The sequence below is a fragment of the Bubalus kerabau genome, chromosome 12, assembly GCF_029407905.1.
Source record: "Bubalus kerabau isolate K-KA32 ecotype Philippines breed swamp buffalo chromosome 12, PCC_UOA_SB_1v2, whole genome shotgun sequence".
Taxonomy (NCBI): Eukaryota; Metazoa; Chordata; class Mammalia; order Artiodactyla; family Bovidae; genus Bubalus; species Bubalus kerabau.
The window spans coordinates 36,908,078-36,924,695 of NC_073635.1; the positions used below are offsets into that span (position 1 = coordinate 36,908,078).

The 16,618-nt window shown below is 40.9% G+C and overlaps 1 protein-coding gene across 4 annotated transcripts in view; it reads right to left on the reverse strand.

The window, feature by feature from the left end:
* PARP4 (poly(ADP-ribose) polymerase family member 4) overlaps positions 1-16,618 on the reverse strand; it is a 75,141-nt gene that overhangs the window by 4,099 nt on the left and 54,424 nt on the right. For 3 of the 4 annotated variants that reach the window (XM_055542602.1, XM_055542599.1, XM_055542601.1), the window contains 3 exons: positions 11,618-12,940; positions 9,873-9,972; positions 2,084-2,216 (listed from right to left, as the gene is read on the reverse strand). In XM_055542602.1, the coding sequence (XP_055398577.1) occupies positions 2,084-2,216; positions 9,873-9,972; positions 11,618-12,940 (1,556 nt within the window). The remainder of the gene's footprint in view (positions 1-2,083; positions 2,217-9,872; positions 9,973-11,617; positions 12,941-16,618) is intronic. The other variant, XM_055542603.1, reaches the window with a different exon arrangement.

A 16,618-nucleotide genomic window follows, 5' to 3' on the forward strand; every position in this document is an offset into this window, starting at 1 on the left:
TTCACCTCTCCTCTCTTTTTTCTCTTGCCATTTATTTCCTCATATTCCAGACACTGCTGACTACATTTCCATGGTATAATTTAACATGCTCAATCTCTGTTCTCTGATACCTGGTCTTTATTAGATAAAAGATTTACACAGTTTCAAAGTCAAAATCATAAAACAAAGTACATGAGAAACCTAACTTCCATCCTGTCTCCTCCTTCTCCCCCAAAGAAAATATTTTATTAGTTTTGTTAGTTTTCCCCTTATCTTGCCTTTTTTGAAAAAACAGTGTGTATGTGTGTGTGCATATGTGTATACACACAACACTGTACCATATGCATGGGTACAGATGCAGCTTCGATGAGCGAGCAGGGTGATCATACCTGCCCCCAAGGCCTCCGTGGTACCAGGCATCAGCCAAGGGCTGGGGCCCCAGAACTTGTCACACACTTGTCACACGCTGCCACATTTGAGCATAAAACTTAGGGAGGCCCCAGAATTCTAAATCTGAACCTGGTCTTCTAGGTGGTTACAAAGTTGTATTTGTTGGAGTAGAGCTTTAAACATATTTAACTGAAGGTTTAATAAGCATATGAATCTCTATTTGTATGCTTGTCCCAGGCCCAGGAAATGTTAGATTTTCCAAAAGCACATACAAGCCATGTGCTGTAGTGAGAGGAGCACTGAACCAGGACCCAGCAGCACAGTAACTCTCTGAGCCGTTTCCTGTGAAAACACTGTCTGACCCGCACACAGTGGCAGAGCTCCGGTGAGAGGCTCCCTTGAACAGTTATCTCTGTGCTTATACTTCGCTGCAGCTTCTTACAAGGTAGTTAAGAAATGGCTGAGCCTTTTTTTTTTAACTAAATAATCCATCTTCATCTTCCACATCCCTGCCCTCCATACACACACTTGTGAACTACAGCCTTGAAAAAATGTTTTCAAATAGGAAATAGTTGTAAAATAGTTACTTCCAATTACTTTGTAAAAACATAGCTGATTTGTAATTGCTCAGCATAAATTACGATCCACTTTTATTCAATGTAAAAGTGTTTAAAAAAATTGTTACTCTCCAGTTCCCTTTCCCATTGGATCTGAACCCTGGTCTCGGTGGCCATAAAAGCTGTGCTTAAAGTGTCTGCTGTAGAGCATGTGGGCTAGTTTCAAAGAAGGTTGAATTCTCTTGGAACTTGTTGCCTCTACCCCTTGTAAAATAGGATCATCTTAGCCTTAAAGGGAGACTGTACGTGAAACTGGTAGTTGGTGTAGCAACTGCTGACTAGTATATTTGTATTTGGGAGGTGTTTATCAATAGCTTTCTTGCCTCCTGATCAATATTTTTCCCCTTAAGATCTGTTGCCAGTAAAGCTGTTTTCATCTATGTGGATCTAGAGTTGGGAGAGAAGCACTCCATGAAAAGGCAAATGAGGAGACAAGATGCTCTTTTAGATGGAAACACTTGTTTTGTTTGTTTTTGCTGACACTGCTACCTGGCATATAAATGACCAATAAAAGACTCACAGATGCGAAAAAATTTGTTAATTTTTAAAGATAAATTCAAAGATGATTTCAAAATGTAGAGACTTATTATACACAAAAACTTAAAAAAAAAAATCATTCCCTATTTACTCCACTATTTTCTGGAATAAAAAAAATATATAAAGACAAATTTTCCTTTAGCCTTATACATAATGCTTTAGGACTTGGGGTGCTATTTATGAGCACCTAAAGTTGCTTCCTGGCCTGCTCTCTACCCGTGTCTTGCTTATTACAACAAGAAATCCACTGAAAGAGTTTGGTTGCTAACTAGGGTACCTAATAGGAATGTATTTCCCCATAGCCTAAACAATTTCTTTTCTTGATTAAGATAATTCTGTGGGGAAGAGGGGCATCATTGTTAATTTAGGAATTACTCTCCATAATTATTACACTGGATCCACAAAACAGTACAATAAAAACCTGGCCGACACACATACACTTGCTATAGCTTCTTTTGCTCATGATGAAAACAAACAAGATGAAACAAACAGGCTGAGGGCAAATAAATAAGCAAATATAATAAAAGAAATGACTGAAAATATAAATGAGTTAAAGTCACCTGGGAAAGGAAGCATCGTCTAGTCTCATCAGCGATTTGACAATTATTCCCTCCTGTTCCAACTTGGTGCGAAGGAACTGCAGCACTAGAAACGTGGCGATCAGGTCTAGAAGTCGCTCTCTTCCTCTTACACCTGGAAGTGAAGCATTTGTTTATGTCTGTTAGAGACACTGCGTCCCAAACAGTACCTGTTTATAACAGTTCTGTTGAAGAATTACATTAATATTACTATTAAACCATAACACATGAGCACATCACAAAACTCTGTAATACTTAACAACGTCCTTAACTAGCCAGCTATTTAAATAAAAAAGGAGGGCAACTGGAACAAGGGTTTATCATAATATCCTGATGGTTGTTAGGAAACTGAATTCCATCCAGAGTCCCCCCTGCACCCTAACTTTCCACATAACCAGAGATGTGCCAAGTTCATGGAAAGAAATTTAGTTTCTAGGCTCCTGCTGCAAATACCTCAGGGGGATAAACCTAAGCATACAACAGATGAACAACTGATACATTGATTAGACCACTGTATTAATATCAAATTATTCCTAAGTGATCAGTAGTCTTGGAATAGACTTTCTAGCACTACTGGTGCCTTGGGGGCCCTGTCAGTAAAACAAAATTAAGATAATTTTCATGTTCCTGTTAATGCTCTGCTTGACCAGAAGCACTACACACTCAGGCAGCCAAGCCTGCAACTGTTAAATCAGCTCCCAGGGTCTCTGCTTCTTTTTTTGTTCCTGGGTCTTTCTGAGAAGTCGGATATGCACCAGTCAATCAGAGGAGCCTCCTGTCCCCTGCTGCCCCCTCCTATAAAAGCTAGCAGCCCCCTTCCTTACTGTGCCTTCTCTGGGCTCGAGACTGGAGTCTGCCTGCTTTATGAAGTGTGAGATTAAAAACTTTTTGCTTTTCAAGATCAATATATTGCTCTCTTTGATGATTTTAACAGTACATACAGGTAACCAGTGTCCTTATCCAAATCAAGATATTTTACTCTATTATGAAAAATACCAACATTGAAAATGAATGCTTATATCTACTGAGCCCAGAAATTGACCCATTTTTATTTTCTAAATGCAACCTATGTATTTGAGATGACTTTATACAAATATTTTGGTTTTAAATATTGTTACTTTTCCAATCCCAAACTTTGTGAAACCAAACTTTCCACATCTTTTTGGGTTCAAAATAAGCCACCCCAGAATCTACCACTTTGGTGAAAAGCTAAAGGCAATCAACGCTTAGGAGACTCAGGAAAAGCTTTTTACTACATCCCCCACCCACAACAGTCTAAAATAAATTAGGAGAGGGGCTATAACAGGAGGAGAGCTGTTGCCAGTCTTCCATCAAGAGACTGACCGCCAGGCAGTGCAAATATCTGTCTACCACACATTCTGTCCCCTCACCTGCCCGTAAACTGCCCATTCCCCACCCTCCAGGGAGCCCTACAGCCCCTGTCCCTCTCCCTTGCTCAGCTGCCTGGCTGCCTTTTGAGTCTCATATGTTTCTTTGGCTCCCATACATACACGTACATATGCACGTATGTAATTCAAGTTGTTTCTCTCTTGTTAACCTTTAATTCAGGGGAGTCTCAGCCAAGAACCAGAAGGGTAGAGAGAGAGTTATTTTTCCTCTCCTACAATCTTCATCATCATTAGAGTAACAAGAGAAAGAGACAACTTGAATTACATACATGCCTATGTACACGTGTAGTTTCCCAGGTCAATTAACTGTTTCCAAAATGTCCGATACGTAGCACTGTTTGCATCACCACAACATAGTCACTCAATGGTTTTTTAAAAAATATCTGATGCCTACAGAAAAGTAGAAAAAACAATATGATGAATATCCCCATCACCTCATAGCTTATCTACTCTTAACAGTTTTCCACGTTTTGAATTTTTCTCTTTTCTTTAAAAGAAAGAAAATATTTTAAGTTAAAGCCCCCCTTGTATACGTCCTCCAATCCATCCACTTCCACTCCAACCTTCCCTCAGCTTTTCAAAATAAACACTCTTCTGATCTGGGGACTGACATTCCTGTGACGTACACGGCTTTTGAAAGTGATCGTCTATGACTATGAATAGTTATATGCCAAGAAAATGGACAATTTAGAGGAAATGCCTGCAATGTGGGAGGACCTGGGTTATGTCCCTAGGTTGTGAAGATTCCCTGGAGGAAGCATGGCAACACACTCCAGTATTCTTGCCTGGAGAATCCCCATGGACAGAGAAGCCTGGAAGGTTGCAAACCATGGGGTCGCAACAAGTCGGACACGACTGATTGACTAAACACAGCACAGAGGAAATGCAAAAATTCCTAGCGATATATGATCTTCCAAGACTGGATCTCCCAAGTGCTGTATTCAATATGCCAGCAAATTTGGAAAACTCAGCAGTAGCCATAGGACTGGAAAAGGTCAGTTTTCATTCCAATCCCAAAGAAAGGCAATGCAAAAGAATGTTCAAACTATTGCACAACTGCACTCATTTCACACGCTAGCAAAGTAATGCTCAAAATTCTCCAAGTGAGGCTCCAACAGCATGTGAACTGAGAATTTCCAGGTGTCCAAGTTGGACTTAGAAAAAGCAGAGGAACCAGAGGACAAATTGCCAACATCCACTGGATCATACAAAAAACAAGAGAATTCCAGAAAAACATCTATTTCTGCTTTGCTGACTATGCTGAAGCCCTTGATGATGTGAATCACAACAAACTGTGGAAAATTCTTAAAGAGATGGGAATATCAGACCACCTTACCTGCCTCCTGAGAAACCTGTATGCAGGTCAAGAAACAACAGTTAGAACCAGGCATGGAACAATGGACCAGTTCAAAATTCAGAAAGGAGCACGTTAAGGCCGTATATTGTCACCCTGCTTATTTAACTTCTATGCAGAGTACATCATGTGAAATGCCAGGCTGGATGAAGCACAAACTGGAATCAAGATTGCTGGGAGAAATATCAATAACCTCGGATATGCAGATGACACCACCCTTATGGCAGAAAGCAAAGAAAAACTACAGAGCCTCTTTATGAAGGTGAAAGAAGAGAGTTAAAAAGCTGGCTTAAAACTCAACATTCAAAAAACTAAGATCATGGCATCCGGTCCCATCACTTCATAGCAAATATATGGGGAAACAGTGAGAGACTTTATTTACTTGGGATCCAAAATCATTGCAGATGGTAACTGCAGCCATGAAATTAAAAGACGCACACGAAGAAAAGCTATGACAAACCTAGACAGTGTATTAAAAAGCAGAAACATTACTTTGCCAACAAAGGTCTGTCTAGTCAAAGCTATGGTTTTTCCAGTAGTGATGTATGGATGTGAGAGTTGGACCATAAAGAATGCTGAATGCTGAAAAACTGATGCTTTTGAATTGTGGTGTTGGAGAAAATTCATGAGTCCCTGGGACTGCAAGGAGATCAAACCAGTCAGTCCTAAAGGAAATCAATCCTGAATATTCATTGGAAAGACTGATGCTAGAGCTGAAGCTCCAATACTTCGGCCATCTGATGGGAAGAGGCAACTCATTAGAAAAGACCCTTATGAGGGGAAAGACTGAAGGCAGGGGGAGAAGGGGATACAGAGGATGAGGTGGTTGTATGGCATTACCAACTTAAAGGACATGAGTTTCAGCAAGCTCCAGGAGGTGGTGAAGGACAGGGAAGCCTGGTGTGCTACAGTCCATGGGGTCACAAAGAGTCAGACACGACTGAGCCACTGAACAACAAGAAGGCTGAATCAGGAAAAAAAGTAGAAAATATCAACAGATCAGTTATCAGTAATGAGACTGAATTAGGGGGGGAAAAAAACACACCAAAATCCTCCCAACAAACAAAAGTCCAGGACCAGACAGCTTCACAGTGAATTCTAGCAAAACATGTAGAGAAGAGTTAAGATCACGGTTCAATATGCACACACTGATCAATGTGTTCAACAAATCGAGGAATAAAGATCATATTATCATCTCAATGGCTGCAGAAAAAGCTGGATTGCTTATTAAACATCTTATTTTTTAATTTAGGCATTTATCTCTATGAACTTCTTAGAACTGCTTTTGCTGTATCCCATAAATCTTGCTATGTTGTATTTCCATTTTCTCTTTTCTTTTCCATGGGATTTCCTAGGCAAAGATACTGGAGTGGGTGCCATTCTGTTCTCCAGGGGATCTTCCTGACCTAAGGACCAAACCTGCACATCCTGCATTGCAGGCGGATTCTTTACCGCTGAGCCACCAGGTGACAGAGGAGCCTGGCAGGTTACAGTCCGTGGGGTCCCAAGAGTTGGACATGACTTAGCAACTAAACAACTATAACAACCACCACAATTTCCATTTTCATTTGTCTTAAGGTATTTTTTAATTTCTCTTTTGACTCATGTTTTCTTCTGTAACATGTTGCATAATCTCCATATATTTTTCAATTTTTCAGTTTTCCTTGTGTCCTGCTAGGACTTTCATGGTTTTACATTTGTTCTGGTGGATCCTCTGAAGGCTTTGCTTTAGGCCTTGTTAGGGTGGGACTGTTCAGTTTTCCCCCCCTCATCCTGTCAGACAGTCCTTGATCATGATATACAGTCTTTATGGCTCTTCTAGGGTTTCAATGGAAAGCCTGAGACATTTATCAAGTCTAATTTGTTGTAATCTGAACACTAAATCCTGTCTTCCTAACACTGGTGACAGCTGAAATCTCTGCTCAGCCCTCTCGCTTCTGGATTGTTGCTTTTTTCTGGATTCCCTGAAGGCACACTGGTGTATGTCTAGGTTAGGGGACAGCCAAGGATCTGAGGGAGGTGTGTGTGCGTAAGTCAGATTTTTTTTGTTTATTATGTCATTCCATACAATTTTAAGTGAACAGACTTTGAGAAAATCTACTGGGAGTATTACACAGATGATGCCAATATTGATGAGAATGTTTTACATAAGGTAAGAACAGGGACCACTGATACTATCATCCCCCGAAATTTGTACATTCCACACAAAAAGAATAAATAAAGTTTACTGGCATTTAATTAGCATTATTCATGGCAATCTATGAATTATGATACGCCTGAACAATTGCAGAATCTTCAGAGCAAACCAAAGCATTTTCTTCCACTAGCAGATGTAGCCGTTTGTCTCTCTAAAAACAAGCAAATAAATCAATACAACAAAAAACAAACACACAATCCCAAAAGTTGAGGGAGCTTTCAGTGCAGCTTTCAGAGCTCCCTGCTCTGTGGTCCCCTCCATTAAGTATTCTCACCTTTAATATCAAGGTGCTCTCAGCCTCAAACGCTGACCCCTGTGCCATCATCCCATGAACACTTTCTGCATGTGCCTCGTGAAGTGAGACACACTTTCAGGTGAAAAGCTGGATAAAAGTGGAGCTCACCTAATTTGTTTCTCTTCTTTCAAGGTTTGTGTCCCTGCTAGTTTCTGCCTGCTTCTGATTATATTCCAGGCCTTCAGAGAGTGGTTTTAAAATATTTTGTCTAGGGTTAATAAATGTTACTTGCAGGAGTTAGTCAGCTCTTCTTTCACTCCAGAAACTAGAACACTCTGCTTGTCCAAGTTTTCATCGTTACATTTGGTCTAGTGCAATTCAAAGAGTACATTTCCCAACTCCCTATGTTAATATCTGGGTGGGGCTCAGAGCCTCATCCTTGCCACATTTTCTCTCTCTCCCTCTGGTCTACCAGGTGGATGATGCCAGAGTAATCTTTTCTTCTTCTTTTCAACAGGAGTAACTGTAAAGACACATGTTGGTGACGGTCGAGTTGCAGCATAGAAGGAGTCTACGTGTCCAAACCGATGTACGGGGTGGGACTTTCCTGTGGACCAACACCTGACTATGAGGTGTGCGTGAAAGCGATCTTTGTGTTTAGGCTACTTGGATCTTTTTACAGCAGTCATTGCTACTCGTGCAAATAGATCTGCAGAGGTAGTACCCTACTTAATGGTAAAGATGACTAGAAACTAGTCCCATCCTTTGATGATTAACATATATAATCCCTTTCACATGTACCAAATATATTCAGTTCAGTTCAGTCGCTCAGTTGTGTCTGACTCTTTGCGACCATGAATCGCAGCACGCCAGGCCTCCCTGTCCATCACCAACTCTCGGAGTTCACTCAGACTCACGTCTATCAAGTTGGTGATGCCATCCAGCCATCTCATCCTCTGTCGTCCCCTTCTCCTCCTGCCCCCAATCCCTCCCAGCATCAGAGTCTTTTCCAATGAGTCAACTCTTCCCATGAGGTGGCCAAAGTACTGGAGTTTCAGCTTTAGCATCATTCCTTCCAAAGAAATCCCAGGGCTGATCACCTTCAGAATGGACTGGTTGGATCTCCTTGCAGTCCAAGGGACTCTCAAGAGTCTTCTCCAACACCACGGTTCAAAAGCATCAATTCTTTGGCGCTTAGCTTTCTTCACAGTCCAACTCTCACATCCATACATGACCACAGGAAAAACCATAGCCTTGACTAGACTGACTTTTGTTGGCAAAGTAATGTCTCTGCTTTTGAATATGCTATCTAGGTTGGTCATAACTTTCCTTCCAAGGAGTAAGCGTCTTTTAATTTCATGGCTGCAGTCACCATCTGCAGTGATTTTGGAGCCCAAAAAAATAAAGTCTGACACTGTTTCCACTGTTTCCCCATCTATTTCTCATGAAGTGATGGGACCGGATGCCATGATCTTCGTTTTCTGAATGTTGAGCTTTAAGAAAACTTTTTCACTCTCCACTTTCACTTTCATCAAGAGGCTTTTTAGTTCCTCTTCACTTTCTGCCATAACGGTGGTGTCATCTGCATATCTGAGGCTATTGATATTTCTCCCGGCAATCTTGATTCCAGCTTTCCAAGGGAATATTTCATGCAAAGATGGGCTTGATAAAGGACAGAAATAGTATGGACCTAACAGAAGCAGAAGATATTAAGAAGAGGTGGCAAGAATACACAGAAGAACTGTACAAAAAAGATCTTCACGAACCAGATAATCATGATGGTGTGATCACTCATCTAGAGCCAGACATCCTGGAATGTGAAGTCAAGTGGGCCTTAGGAAGCATCACTACAAACAAAGCTAGTGGAGGTGATGGAATTCCAGTTGAGCTATTTCAAATCCTGAAAGATGATGCTGTGAAAGTGCTGCACTCAATATGCCAGCAAATTTGGAAAACTCAGCAGTGGCCACAGGACTGGAAAAGGTTAGTTTTCATTCCAATCCCAAAGAAAGGCAATGCCAAAGAATGCTCAAACTACCACACAATTGCACTCATCTCACATGATAGTAAAGTAATGCTCAAAATTCTCTAAGCCAGGCTTCAGCAATACGTGAACCATGAATTTCCTGATGTTCAAGCTGGATTTAGAAAAGGCAGAGGAACCAGAGATCAAATTGCCAACATCTGCTGGATCATGGAAAAAGCAAGAGAGTTCCAGAAAAACATCTATTTCAGCTTTATTGACTATGCCAAAGCCTTTGACTGTGTGGATCACAATAAACTGTGGAAAATTCTGAAAGAGATGGGAATACCAGACCACCTGACCTGCCTCTTGAGAAATCTGAATGCAGGTCAAGAAGCAACAGTTAGAACTGGACATGGAACATCAGACTGGTTCCAAATAGGAAAAGCAGTACATCAAGGCTGTATATTGTCACCCTGCTTATTTAACTTATATGCAGAGTACATCATGAGAAACGCTGGACTGGAAGAAACAAATATATTAGAACACTGGTTTACAAAAATGTGTAACATTTAAGAGCATGACATTTATAAATAGAAAAATAGTGACGTACCTAAAGATCGAATGCCTTTTTGCTCAAGAAAGCTGTTTAAAATATTTGTATTAAGTTTTAATATAAATCCCAGTTCTTGTGTAAGTTTCCAGCATCCATCCTATGAAATTAAGAAAACAAAATTTCAGCCACATTATTACAATTTCATCACATGAGTTATGTGATGAATAATATGTTTTCCACTCAGGGAATTAAGATATCTTTACTGTAAAATCGAAGTTTCTTCATGTGCAAACACAGTATTATTGGGAATCTCATAAATACTATGGACAGTAAGTATTATATCTGGTGGCATTTGTAATAAAGCAGTAGAGAGGTTCACGTATGGAGGTTTTTAAAAATAGTATTATACTTTTTTCTTCTAGTAATTCTTTGAAACAATGTTTCTCAAACTTTTAAATAACATGGTTCCTTTTGTTCAACACTAAAATGTGTCCTTATGATGAAATATGAAAATGACTCTTTTCCACTAAAGATAAAATTATGTTGAACATGCTCTTTGAAACTACCTTCCTTGTGCTCACATACCCTGCCCACTCAAGCTAAGACGGATCTTCATCACATGCTTACAGAAGTGTTGCAAGCCTGATCCTGGGATCCTAACTGAGAAGCAGACAGACTCCAGGTCCAAGGTGAACTAACACAGGGCGTGGAGGCGAAGGTGGGGTGCAGGCAAGCACATGGGTGAAAGGATCTATGGCAACAATTTGAAAACTAACAGGAGTGACACATTGTGCCAGCTGGCCTTCACCTAGTGTGGAGTGCTGTTTTCTTATCTTGTGAGCTGCTTCCTGTGAAGTACTGTCACTGAACCCACTGTGCAGATGAGGACACTGACGTACGAAAACTTAAGCAAGTTGTCCAAAGTCACACAGCTGACAAGCAGTCACAGCAGGACCTAAACCTCAACACTCTGGCTCAAAGACTGTTGCATGCTATGCTGCTTTCAAATGCATTTCTCCAGGTGGGGGCTGCGGGCAGCTGGTCTATCTCTCTGCAAGCTGGACACTTTTATTGCTTTCATTACATGGATGACTGAAAGACTGACTTGCCCTGGATCACAGAGTGGAATGGTTGGGACTTGAACTGAGACTAAACCAAGTTATTTTTCTACTTTACTATACTTTTGCCTGGAAAATTCCACAGATGGAGGAGCCTGGTAGGCTACCATGGATGGGGTTGCAAAGAATTAGACATGGCTGAGAGATTGAGCATATTACATCAAAACAAATTAATTACAGATATCAGATTGGGTCTTAGTACCAGTGCAAGAACTAAATTTATAGTGTGATTTAGCTTCACAAATGGAATGCTAATCTCTAATATAAGCTCACATGTTGAGTCATATTCCTGAGAACTTTTAATATTTAGAGTGTACTTACAACACTTGTGCTTTACTTTGCAATGTGAAATTGGTGTGAATTGCAGTTCAGCAGTTTTAGAACCTAGGAGATTAATGTCTTACCCCAGGACCCACTGAGGGATGCTAACCTTCAACTGAGGAATGTTAACACTCCCTTTCATGATATTCTGGCCTAACAGCTAAAAATAGGTAGGTAAGCACCAGCTTTTCTCAAGCACACTGTTTGTTCAGCTGGCTTCTCAGTGAAAGAAGCTGCGTTCTGGCACTAGCTCCTCATGTCAGTGTGGACCAGCAGCAGTCTGGTGAGTAGCTACTTTGTGTAGCACCATTCTGAACTTTGAAGCTACTGAAGCACAGATTTATGGAGAGATAAGACTAGTACCTTGGTCTGAAGCCTGAAGAGTTCAGTCAAAGGCACATAATTCCTCCAGCTTGCTTTGCCAACTAGGCCATCCTCATCTTTTTGTGCCTGAGTACTTGCAGTAAAGCCACTTCTCAGGTCATATTCTGCCAGCTTTTTAAAAATCCTACTTGCCAGAAGTTCTCCTGTTTTATCACTTTCCGTTTCAGAAGAACATTCAAAAAATGAACAATCATATTGGAGGGAGTCTAATGACAAAGGTTCATCATACACAGCTAACAGAGGAATGTCCAGCCGGGCATCCTCAGCAGGGCCAGATGGAGCCACTGGCAGCTTACAATTGGCACTCCTAGGAGATGGGATATGGTGAGAGGGAAGAGGAGAGGAAAGAGGGGGAGGAGGGGGAGGAGGAATGCCAACCCCCTGAGATAGAGGGGGAGGAGGGGGAACAATTCCTCCAGATAGAGGGGGAAGAGGGGGAGAAGGAGGAACACCACCCCACCCAGGTAGAGCGGGAGGAGGGGGAGGAGAAATGCCAACCCTCTGAGATAGAGGGGGAGGAGGGGGAACAAGTCCCCCAGTTAGAGGGGGAAGCGGGGGAGAAGGAGGAACACCACACCATCCAGGTAGAGGGGGAGAAGGGTGAACAACGCCCCTGGGTAGGAAGGGAGGAGAGGCAGGGGAAGAAAAGACAGACTTCACAAGTGAACAAGGGAGAAGACCTGCAGAAGAACAGGAAAAAAGATGCGGCCGTGAGAGAGGGTCCGGCTGATGGGTAGTGAGGGCACTGAAGCCTGTGGCACCCCCTTGATCAGTTTTGGGCAGCTGAGACCTGGAGCTAAACGAGGCCCTGGGAGCAGCAGCAAGTCGCAAAGGTGAGCCCTGGAGATGCAGCCTGGGAAAAGACGCTATGTCCAGGGAAACGTCGGCACCACTGCCCGTTTCCAGGTACTTCTTAGGGGAACCGAAGTGTTTGGGATCAGCTGGAGAACCAAACAGTGCTGAACTGGCCTGAAGGCAGAAACCAGAGCCAACATGGAGGGGTGTAGTTAAGAAACTAGGGGCAGTAGGAATGTCGGAAACGGCCGTTTTCTGTGAGATGGCTTCTGTGAATTGTGGTTTAACTTCTGTTTGTTTAGATGACTCCATCGGACCCAAACCCCAGGGCTCCTCCGCATCCCTGAAGACAAAATTGACCGCTTCAGATTCTTCTGGGGCATCTGAGCTAAAGGCTTCAAAATCTTCAGAAAGTATCATCTTAAGTGATGAACGCTTCTTTTTAGTCCGTTTACGTTTACATTTACGTTTGGGTTCTTGGTTCCATTCAGAGGATGCTGAAAGTGTCTGCCAGAAAGAGAAGTGACAATATAAGGAAAGCACAGGTCAAGTGGATGATGATCAAGAAGCCAGGCTTCCTAGAGCTGACCTCTCAGCACTGATGAAACTGTCTGTCCCAGGGCACTGAGAAGACCAGACACTCAGAGTCACTTACCTATAGTGCCCTCATTTATAGACACGGAGTTGGAGAGCTGGAGACAATATCAGCGGTAAATACACCAAATATCTTAATCTCTCTCTGTTCTTAGAATCACAGAATTTTAAACATCCCTTATTTTCCACAAGACGAAACTGAGGACCATAAAAGGGACTTGCCAAAGACTTGACAATAAGCAATATTATAGTGTCAAATTAGTCCTAAAATGGGCTTTCCAGGTGGCACTGGTGGTAAAGAACCCACCTGCCAATGCAAGAGACATAAAAGATGCAGGTTCAATCCCTGGCTTGGGAAGAGCCACTGGAGGAGGGCATGGCAACCCACTCCAGTATTCTTGCCTAGAGAATCCCATGGACAGAGGAGCCTGGTGGGCTATAGTCCATGGAGTCACAGAGAGTTGGACACAACTAAAGCAACTTAGCAGCCGTAAAATAAACTGATAGAATGAAATTATTCCAGTCTTTTATACTGCTTTAAGAAATATTAAGAAAATGAGAAAACTGAAAAAAAAAAAAAAACTCCAAAGCTTTAAGTAAATTAATGTCTTTTACACCAGAATATGAAAATGTATAAAAAAAAAAGAGAATGAGGGATGCTGTCACTACTATTATCTGAATAAATTTTAAAGAGTATTCCTTAAAAATATCCATGTAAATAAAATCAAATTTTGTAAGAATTACTAGTCCTTGAGATATCTTGAAAATAATCAGCTTTTAGTTTTACCAGTGTAAATGAAGTTTTTTTTTTTAAAAGGAGTAGTCTCTTCCCAGTTCAGACAAATGTGTATATTTAAATAATTAATGGGGCTTCCCTGGTAGCTCTGCTGGTAAAGAATCTTCCTGTGATACAGGAGACCCAAGTTCATTTCCTGGGTTGGGAAGCTCCCCTGGAGAAGGAATAGGCTACCCATTCCAGTCTTCTTGGGCTTCCCTTGTGACTCAGAGGGTAAACAATCCGCCTGCAATGTGGGAGACCTGGGTTCAATCCCTGGGTTGGGAAGATGCCCTGGAGGAGGGCATGACAACCCACTCCAGTATTCTTGCCTGGAGAATCCCCATGGACAGAGGAGCCTTGTAAGCTATAGTCCATGGGGCCACACACAGTCAGACATGCCTGAGCGACTAAGCACAGCTCAGCACATATAATTAATACTGCAGGACACAGGACAAGACACACATTTCAAAATAATATTTAAATTTTTCTGGTTAAATTTTTCTTAATTAGATGAGTAAAGTGAAAAAAGAGCAAGTGATGGACCAGACCCATCAGACATTAAAGACTTCTATAAAATTACAATTATAACAGACTGATCTAGGAAACAGAATACAGGGTCCAGCAACAGATCCTAACACAAGTGGGGAGTTAGGAGATGATAAAGACAACAAAGATTCCTAAAATCAATTAGAGGAAAAGAAGACTTATTTAATAAATGGTGCTGGAGAAAGTTGGAAGTCATCTGGAAAGGAATAAAGCTGTTCCCATATGTCCCATCTTATACCAGGAAAGAAAATTTCAACGTAAACATGAAGCCATACAATTATTTAAAGAAAGAAATCATGGGAAATTTTTATAAAGCATAATATCTGAAGGAAAGATTTCTAAGCATGACTAAAGACAAAGCAATACAAAACAAAGAAACCCAAAGATGAAAATGCTTGACTTCATTAAAATATCTGCATGACAAAATGATGATAAGCAACATCAAAATACAAATGACAAACTGAGAAACAAATTTTTGCAACTCGTATCATAAAGGCCTAATTTCCCTAAAAAATATAATTTTCCTAAGATAAACAAGAAAATGACTAATCTCACAATTTAAAAAGGTACAAGACATTAATGGACGATACCTAGAAAAGATGAATATGTGGGCTATTAGGAATATGAAAACATGTTCCTTTTCATTCATAAAGAAATAAATGAAAATTAAAATATCCCTAATATGCTTTTAACCTATCAGATCTGTAAAGATCAAAAATTTGAATTACTGGGTTAAAGAGAGAATAAAGTAACAGCCTCTCAGGTGCTTCTGATGGAAGAGTGAACTGATATAACCTATGTAGTGGCAATTTGGGCTTTCAGGTGGCTCTAGAGATAAAGAATCTGCCTACCAATGCAGGAGATGCAAGACAGGCAGGTTTGATCTCTGGGTTGCGTAGATCCCCTGGAGCAGGAAATGGCAAGCCACTCCAGTATTCTTGCCTGGAAAATTCCATGGACAGAGGAACCTGATGGGCTGTAGTCCATGGGGCCACAGAGTTGGACACGCAAAGAGGCAATTTGGTTAAAGCTAATTAGATATTCAAAATTTATTTGGGTATAATTGACAAAAACAACTACATCTTAGAGTGATGAGTTCTGGCATAAATATACATCCCTGAGACCATTGTCACAACGAGGGCAATGACATCTTCAGCACACACTCCTTTAGCATGCCCTTTTGTGCCCCATCTCACTCCTCCTCCTTGCTTTCTGTAACTTCAGATTGGTTTGCACATATTTTGTGTCAATGGAAGCTTACAGCTTATATTCTTTGACTTTTACTCAGTATAACTGCCCTGACATTTATCCATGTTGTTGTATATATCAATGGTTAATTCTCCCTTTTAACCTTTTTTTGAGCTACAGGACTTCCCTGTAGCTCAGATGGTAAAGAATCTGCCTGCAATGCAGAAGATCTGGGTTCAATCCCTGGGTCGGGAAGATCCTCTGGATAAGGGAATGGCAATACATTCCAGTATTCTTGCCTGAAGAACCCCATGGACAGAGGAGCCTGGCAGGCTATAGTCTATTGGGTTGCAAAGAGTCAGACACGGCTGAGAGACTAACACTATTTCTCCTTTTTACTGCTGAGTAGTTACTCTTGTAAGGCTGTACCACAATTTGTTTATTCATTTGTCTCCTGATGGTTGTGTCCAACTTCTGGCTGCTACAAGTAAAGCCACAATGAATACTCATGAACAAGTCTTTGTGTAAACACTTACTTTCATTTCATTTGGCTGGGTCATATGATAGGTGTATAGTTAACTCTTTAAGAAACTGAGAGTTTTCTAAAATGATCTTCTGCTTATTTTTTTTTACTGGGTTGTTTTCTTATTATCGGATTGTAAGACTTCTTTATATATTTTAGATAAACATATTTGTCAGATATGTTTTGCAAACATTTTCTCCCAGTCTGTGGTCTGCCCTTTCATTTTCTTAACAGTGTCTTCTAAAGAATAAAAGTTTTTGATATTAATAAAGTCCAGTTCACCAATTTTTTTGGTAGTTTGTTCTTTAAATTTAGGAAAGCTTTGTACAACCCTAGTTCATTAAGGTTTTCTCCTGTTTTCTTCCCAGATATTCAGGTTTCAGCTATTACATTTAAGCCAATAATCTAGTCGATCTTTTTATATGGAGTGAGCTAAGGGTAGAGGGGTTTTGTTTTGTTTTTTTGGTACATGACTATACAATCTTTTCATAATCTTTTTTTAAAAAGATCATTTTCCCCCATTGAATAGCCTTGGGCCTCTGTAGACAATTGGCCC